This window comes from Aegilops tauschii, chromosome 2, assembly GCF_002575655.3.
Source record: "Aegilops tauschii subsp. strangulata cultivar AL8/78 chromosome 2, Aet v6.0, whole genome shotgun sequence".
NCBI lineage: Eukaryota > Viridiplantae > Streptophyta > Magnoliopsida > Poales > Poaceae > Aegilops > Aegilops tauschii.
The window spans coordinates 399,867,552-399,875,988 of NC_053036.3; the positions used below are offsets into that span (position 1 = coordinate 399,867,552).

General features: G+C 50.0%; 1 protein-coding gene across 1 annotated transcript; it reads right to left on the reverse strand.

Moving 5' to 3' along the window:
- Positions 1-7,808: 7,808 nt before the first annotated feature.
- Positions 7,809-8,228, reverse strand: LOC109761306 (uncharacterized). The gene has a single exon (XM_020320106.1). The coding sequence runs from the start codon at positions 8,226-8,228 to the stop codon at positions 7,809-7,811; it is 420 nt and encodes a 139-aa protein (XP_020175695.1).
- Between the last annotated feature and the right edge of the window lie 209 nt (positions 8,229-8,437).

The window sequence follows — 8,437 nt, forward strand, 5'->3', positions numbered from 1 at the left end:
GAGTCTCATGAGTTCAATTTTTCCAAGTTTACTAGAAATCATCATGAAAAAGAATTGCCTAGTAAGGATGAATTAATTGGTCTTGCTTCTATTGCTGTTCCACCTACTGATCCTTTAGAACAATATTTGCTAGACCATGAAAATGATTTACACATGCATGAAAGAAATGAAATAGATAAGATTTTCTTTGAACAACGTCCTCTGCTTAAACAAAATTTGCCTATTGAAACTCTAGGAGGTCCTCCTCCACCTAAAGGTGATCCTGTGTTTGAATTAAAACAATTTCCAGACACTTTGAAATATGCTAATCTTGATGAAAAGAAAATATATCCTATTATTATTAGTGCTAACCTTTCAGAACATGAGGAAGAAAGATTATTGAAAGTTCTAAGGAAGCACCGGGCTGCTATTGGATATACTCTTGATGATTTAAAGGGCATTAGTCCCACTCTATGTCAGCACAAAATTAATATGGAACCTGATGCTAAACCCGTTGTTGATCATCAACGTTGGTTGAATCCAAAAATGAAAGAAGTGGTAAGAACGTAAATCTTAAAACTTCTAGAAGAAGGTATAATCTATCCTATAGCTGATAGTAGATGGGTAAGTCCTGTTCACTGTGTCCCTAAGAAAGGAGGTATAACTGTTGTTCCTAATGATAAGAATGAACTTATTCCACAAAGAATTGTTACAGGCTATAGAATGGTAATTGATTACAGAAAATTAAACAAAGCAACTAGAAAAGATCATTACCCTTTGCCTTTTATTGATCAAATGCTTCAAAGATTATCTAAGCACACACACTTTTGCTTCCTAGATGGATTTTCTTGCTTTTCACAAATACCTGTCTCTCAACCTGCTCAAGAAAAGACCACTTTTACTTGTCCCTTTGGAACTTATGCTTATAGACGTATGCCTTTTGGTTTATGTAATGCACCTGCTACCTTTCATAGATGTATGACTACTATATTCTCTGATTTTTGTGAAAAGATTGTTGAGGTTTTCATGGATGACTTTTCTATTTATCGGAAGTCTTTTGATGATTGTTTAAGCAATCTTGAGCGAGTTTCGCAGAGATGTGAACAAACAAATCTTGTCTTGAATTGGGAGAAGTGCCACTTTATGGTTAATGAAGGCATTGTCTTGGGTCATAAAATTTCTGAAAGAGGTATTCAAGTGGACCTAGCTAAGGTTGATGCAATTGACAAAACTCCATGCTCTAAGGACATCAAAGGTATTCGTAGTTTCCTAGGTCATGCTGGTTTCTATAGGAGATTTCTCAAAGACTTTTCTAAAATTTCTAGGCCTCTTACTAATCTTTTGCAAAAGGATATTCCTTTTGTTTTTGATGATGATTGTCTTGAAGCCTTTGAAACACTCAAGAAAGCCTTAATATCTGCACCTATTGTTCAACCACCTGATTGGAACTTGCCTTTTGAAATTATGTGTGATGCTAGTGATTATGCTGTTGGTGTTGTTCTAGGACAAAGAGTTGATAAGAAATTGAATGTTATTCATTATGCAAGTAAAACTCTAGACAATGCTCAAAAAAAATTATGCTACTACTGAAAAAGAATTCTTAGCAGTGGTGTTTGCTTGTGATAAATTTAGACCTTATAATGTTGATTCCAAAGTAACTATTCACACAGACCATGCTGCTATTAAATATCTTATGGAAAAGAAAGATGCTAAACCTAGACTTATTCGTTGGGTTCTCTTGTTACAAGAATTTGATTTACATATCATTGATAGAAAAGGAGCTGAGAACCCAGTAGCTGATAACTTGTCTAGGCTTGAAAATGTGCTTGATGACCCACTACCTATTGATGATAGTTTTCCTAATGAGCAGTTAGCTGCAATAAATGTTGCTAATAGTACTCCTTGGTATGCTGACTATGCTAATTACATTTGCTAAATATTTACCACCTAGCTTTACATACCAGCAAAAGAAAAAAATCTTCTATGATTTAAGACATTACTTTTGGGATGACCCACATCTTTATAAAGAAGGGGTAGACGGTATTATTAGACGTTGTGTACCTGAGCATGAGCAGGGACAAATCCTAAGGAAATGTCACTCCTAGGCTTATGGAGGGAATCATGCTGGAGATAGAACTGCTCACAAGGTATTGCAATCTGGATTTTATTGGCCTACTCTCTTCAATGATGCCCGTAAGTTTGTCTCTTCTTGTGATGAATGTCAAAGAATAGGTAATATCGGTAAGCGTCAAGAAATGCCTATGAATTATTCACTTTTTGTTGAACCATTTGATGTTTGGGGATTTGATTACATGGGACCTTTTCCTTCCTCTAATGGGTATACACATATTTTGGTTGTTGTTGATTATGTTACTAAATGGGTAAAAGCCATTCCAACCAGTAGTGTTGATCACAACACCTCTATTAAAATGTTGAAGGATGTTATTTTCCCAAGGTTTGGAGTCCCTAGATATTTAATCACTGATGGTGGTTCACACTTTATTCATGGTGCCTTCCATAAGATGCTTGCTATGTATGATGTTAAACATAGAATTGCATCACCCTACCATCCTCAGTCTAGTGGTCAAGTGGAACTTAGCAATAGAGAAATAAAATTAATTTTGCAAAAGACTATTAATAAGTCCAGGAAGAATTGGTCTAAGAAATTAGATGATGCACTTTGGGATTATAGAACAGCATATAAAAATCCTATGGGTATGTCTCCTTATAAAATGGTTTATGGAAAAGCTTGTCATTTGCCTCTTGAGTTAGAACATAAAGCATATTGGGCAGTTAAAGAACTCAACTATGATTTCAAACTTGCCGGTGAAAAGAGGTTATTTGATATAAGTTCTTTAGATGATTGGAGAACCCAAGCTTATGAAAATGCAAAGTTATTCAAAGAAAAAGTTAAAAGGTGACATAACAGAAGAATTCAAAAGCGTGAGTTTAAAGTCGGAGAATATGTTCTTTTGTACAACTCTCATTTTAGATTTTTTGCAGGAAAGCTCCTCTCAAAATGGGAAGGACCATACATCATCGAGGAGGTTTACCGGTCTGGAGCCATCAAAATAAATAACTCCAAAGGTTGTCAATGGGCAACGAATAAAGCATTATCTCAGGTATGCCTATTAATGTTAAAGTAATATTGTCCAAACTTTGACACCGGAAGAACATATAAAAGAGTCCTTCCGGGACACTCCAGAATCATGAAAACAAAGAAGTACGTGATACGGTAAGTAAACGGACTCCAAAAAATCCGCAAAAATATTTTTACCAGTTTCGGAATATTTTAGAAATTTGGAAATAAAGAAACTTCCAGGAAGTGTCCCGTGGTGGGGACAAGACACCAGGGCGTGCCAGGCTTGCCTGGCGCGCCCAGGTGGGTTGTGCCCACCTGGGACACCTTCCGTACTCCGTTTTTCTTCCGTATGCTTGTCCTCCAAGATAAAAAAACCTATATATATACTTCCCGAACCTGTTGATCATCGTATCGCGGGGTAATCCTCTGTCCTCTTTTCTGGCTGTTTTTGCGTAGATCTGAAAATATGTCCTCCCAAGACTCCGAGGGTGAGAGCTATGTTGTTGATCTCATCGCAAACCCCAAGTCCTATGGGGATGAGGGGCACTATAGCTGGACTTCCGAAGAAGAAGAAGAAGATGAATCGGTTCCTTCCTGGTACAAGGATGAGAGCATCGAGCTGTTATGCAAGAGGATAATAAAACTCGAGATAGATAATTGCGATTTGATGATGGAAAATTGTATTCTCCGTCAGAAACTGGAGGAAGAAAAAGGTGTCGGATTCCGGTTTCCGGCAAACCCTTGAGATTCGAACACTCGGGTGCGCACGAAGATCTATCTCTCCCTCTAGCTCGCTCTCGCAACAATCTCAAGGCCTAGCTCGACGAACCCAAAGAACAAGTGACACGAGGGTTTATACTGGTTTGGGCCACCGTTGTGGTGTAATACCCTACTCCAGTGTGGTGTGGTGGATTGCCTTGTAGGCTGATGATGAACAGTACAAGGGATGAACAGCCTCCTGAGGAGAGGTGTTCTTGAGCTCGGTGAGCTTGTATGGTGGCCTTGGTGGAATGGATCCAGTCCAAGATGAGATCCCCCTACTACGGTGGTGGCTAGTCCTATTTATAGAGGCCCGGGTCCTCTTCCCAAATCTTAGGCAGGAAGGGATCCCACAACGGCCTAGTTTGAAGGGGGGAAACTAGTACAAGCTATCCTGACAAAAGGTGGTCTTCGCCTGCCAAAGGCTCTGGTGGTGACGCCGCCATGGGCTCCGCGGTGACCTCCGACCTGCCATCCTGTTGGTCTTGGTCTCGTTGCACTGATATGGAAACCTTTGCCTGATGCCTCGGGGCTGCTCACCTGCGCTTGTCCCTTTAGCACCAAAGAGGAAACTGGCGCTCTACGCCCGCTAGCGCTCGCCTGGCCTTCGTCGTCATGGCTCACGTCACGCGCACCTCGCGAGGTGCCCCTCGCCTTGATGTCTCCGCTTCTCGGGAGCCAGCCTAGCGAGGCCGCCCCAGAGGAGGTCTTGGTCTTGTCCGCCTCGCGAGGCTTGGCCCCTTGCGAGGGTCTTGAGTGATTGCTGATGAAGATGGGCCGTACCAGGCCGCTGGTGGAGCCACGCCCTGGGCCGCAGGCAGGCAAGTCTGGGTACCCCCGTTCCTAGGACGCCGGCAGTAGCCCCCGGGCCCAAGGCGCGCTCGGACTTGGCTTCGAGGCGAAGCCAAGGGGAAAGTGCGGAGCGTCGCGGGCCCCAATAGCATGCGGCCTTGATTGACGCGTGGTGACTGATGGGTTGTGGGCATCTCCGCTTCCCCATGCCGCCTCGGCAACTGCCCGACTTGACGAGTCCCTGCTGCATGCAGAAAAACCATCATTACCTGTGATCATGGAGGCCGGCAGTTGGTCGTCTCCTGGCTATAAATAAGCAGAGGGGCAGAGCACCCGTTGCTCATCTCTTCCTCCATTCCGCATGCTTCTTCTTCTTCCTTGATCCATCGTCTCGCCGCAACTCCCATGGCGCCGACCAAGAGACTCTCGGCTGCCGAAAAGGGGAAGGCTCGCCAAGAGGGGCCTGGCTCGCCGCCACTTAAGAGGGGGCGCGGTCGCCCCTGCAAGCATGTCACAACCCCCGCTGTGGCCCCTCGCGAGCGTGGACGGGCCTCCCCAGGGTCCGGCACCACCCTAGGTAGCCGTGGCGGAGTCTCTTCGCGCGGCGGAAGTCGCTCGAGGCGTGGCAGTCCCGCCCATAAGGGGAGGCGCGCCATGGTTGCCCGGCCTCCTCGACCGCACTTCCATTCGGCGGAGGTGCTTCCGGAGTCCGTTGTGTGGTCGGAGAACCCGGCTGGCACCTGGCTTCAGCTTCGCCGCTTCTTCACCGGTGAACTGCCGGCCACAGGTCCTGGTAGCCTCTGGCTGCAGGCCAACGACTGCTGCAGCAAGGCTTCGTGGGTCGCGATGGAGGTCTCCGTCACGGGCAACGTAGTCCTGGCCCGCGGATGGCAGACGTTTGCCCGCGCGCGCGGTCTAGGCAGGTGGTGCACCCTCCACTTTAAGTACGAGGGATGCGCGACCCTCTTCGTGAGGGTGTTCGGGGAAGACGGTCGCCGCGCCGGGTGCTGCCCTGAAGACAATGATGGTGACGAAGTGCTCGGTCTTGGCGACGGCCGTGACGAGGATGAGGGTGAACTCACCCTTGGCGACGGCCGCGGTTCGTCCAGCTATGGCAGCTCCTCCTCCGGCGAAAGCTCCAGCAGCGGCGGCTACGACCAGCCACCACGCCCCCGAGCCCGCTTCGAGGACGCCGGCGGGTTGTCCCGACGCCGCGCCTCGGTGAAGTGCGAGGAGGGCTCCGGCTGAGTCCGAGGAGCTGACCCTCATGAGTAGTCGTGTCATAGGGGCCACTTTTGCATGTCCTTTCCTTCCCTTTCCTCCTGCATCACAAAACGAGTATGTGGCCCTACGAGGGCGTGTAATGAACCGTAATGCTTATGCTACTTTGTGCCGTGTTTATTATTTCCGGGTTGTGTTGTGGAACTAGTGTCTTAAGCAAGCGTAGATGGGTAACTTAGCTGAGTACATCTGGGGTAGCTTCCAGCTCGTGAGGGAGCGCACCTCCTGGCGTCTGGTGGGGCTTTCCTATCGCTGACCCAAGTGACCTTGCGAAGCTGCAAAAATTCGTGAGGAAATCTGTATCCCTCCTTGCGTGAACCCTCAAGCATGGGCTGATTATGGCCAGGCGCGCCGCATCGCGGTACCCGTGGGGCACGGACCTAAAAAAGGGGGGTGCACCAATCATAAGCTTGAATGAGGGCGCTCCACGGAGACCAGGGAAGTAGTGCGCACGCACACCCATCCCGTAGCCCCCGCGCGGGGTGTGCGAGGGAGAGCGTCGGGCAACTGCCGCCCTCCCTGGCGCTAAACAAAAATCGAGGAAAAACAGAGAGAAGAGGGGGTCCAACCAAGTCATCGAGAAACGCCAGAACTTCAAATTCCATTAAAAGGGGCGAGCCAACTACAGAAAGCAAATGAACAGTCGCGTCCGGCACCTAGTCTAGTCTTCTCACCAGCGCGGAGCTAAGTGCTGCCACTAGGACGTGGGAGGGAGCCCCCGAGGCCCGAGGGCGGCTCTCTGGAGATTCCGGGGCGTGTACAGCCCCACTCATTATTACGTGAGTGTCACGGGCGGAGACCTTCACAGGCACTGGGCCTTGCTTCATGGTTAGATCTTCCGGAGGTGCTGGATGTTCCAGGCGTTCTGGATGGGGATCCCGTCCTGCATCTCCAGGCGCGCGACGCCAGGCCTGGAGACACGGGCAATCCTAAACGAGCCCTCCCACATGGGTGAGAGCTTATGCAGCCCTTCCCTGGAGAGCACCCGCCTCAGGACGAGATCGCCCACCTCGAGCATCCTGGAGCGGACGCTGCGACAGTGGTACCGCCGCAGCGCCTGCTGGTACCTTGCCGGTCGGAGCGAGGCTTCACGGCGGCGTTCCTCCCCCAGCACAAGGTCCATCCCCCGCATGGTGTCCTGATGCGTCTCATCAAACGCCAAGACCCGTGCGGAGCGATGTCTGACCTCGTGGGGGAGAACCGCTTCTGCTCCGTAGACAAGGAAGAACGGGGTCTCACCTGTTGGCTTGGTGGCGGTGGTGCGGATGGACCATAGCACACACTGGAGTTTGTCGTGCCAGCCCCTGCCATAGGCCTCGAGCTTCTTCTTGAAGGTCCTGGTCTTGAGGCCCCTCAGGACCTCCGCGTTGGCGTGTTCGGCTTGACCATTGCTCCTTGGGTGTGCGACCGAAGCGTAGCAGATCTGCGTTCCAAGGTTAGCACAATATGCCTTGAAGAGATTGCTAGTGAACTACGAGCCGTTGTCGGTGATGATGCGGTTAGGGACTCCGAACCGGCTCACGAGACCCTTGATGAACTTGACCGCGGACCCAGCTGGGATGGTGCGGACGGCTTCCACTTCCGCCCATTTGGTGAACTTGTCGATGGCGACGTAGAAGTAGCGGTAGCCCCCGGGCGCCCGAGGGAATGGACCCAGGATATCCAGCCTCCAGACCGCGAATGGCCAGGAGAGTGGGATAGTCTCGAGGCGTTGAGCCAGCTGGTGAATCTGCTTGGCATGGAATTGGCAGGCCTTGCAGGACCTCACCAGCTCGGCTGCGTCGTTGAGTGTCGTGGGCCAGTAGATACCGCTGTGGAATGCCTTGCCAACCAAGGTGCACGACGACGAGTGATGCCCGCAGTCCCTGGCGTGTATGTCAGCCAGTAGCTCACTCCCCTACTTCCTGGAGATGCATCACAAGGAAACAACATTTGGTCGTTTTCTGTAAAGCTCACCGTCCTGAATGCAATATGTTGTAGCTTGCCGGGCCACACGCTCTGCGTCCTCTTCTTTCTCCGGCAATGCTCCATGCACTAGGTACGCCTTGAACTCCTCGGTCCAGCACCCCTCCTGTGGCTCGAGTGCCAGGAGCAGGCGTGCTCCCGAGGTCGGGCCACAGGTGGGAGCTCCCGAGGCTGGTGGCTGGGGGAGCTCTTCCAGAGGCGACGCCGGCCCCGCAGATGGAGGTGCTGCTGAAGGCTTGAAGAGCCATTCCTCGAAGACACCGGGCTCCTGGGGCAGGCGCCTGGACGCCCTTTTGGCGATGTCATCGGCTTCTTTATTCATGCCTCGAGGCACATGCTGTAGCTCCAGGCCCAGGAAATGCTTCTCCATCTTGCGCACCTCTGCCAGGTATGCCTCCATGTGCTTGTCCCTCGGCTCGTATACTTTGTTGGAGAAGTTAACAAGGAGCTGGGAGTCGCCCCTGATGGTGAGACACTTCATCCCCAAGGCTGCTGCGGCCTTGAGGCCAGCGATCAATCCTCTGTACTCCGCGATGTTGTTGGAGACCTTCTCGCCTCGCTGGAAGCAGAGCTGCACAA

Excerpts from the sequence above, each read along its gene's own strand:
- LOC109761306 (XM_020320106.1), bottom strand. The coding sequence starts at position 8,228 with ATGGAGAAGCATTTCCTGGGCCTGGAGCTACAGCATGTGCCTCGAGGC.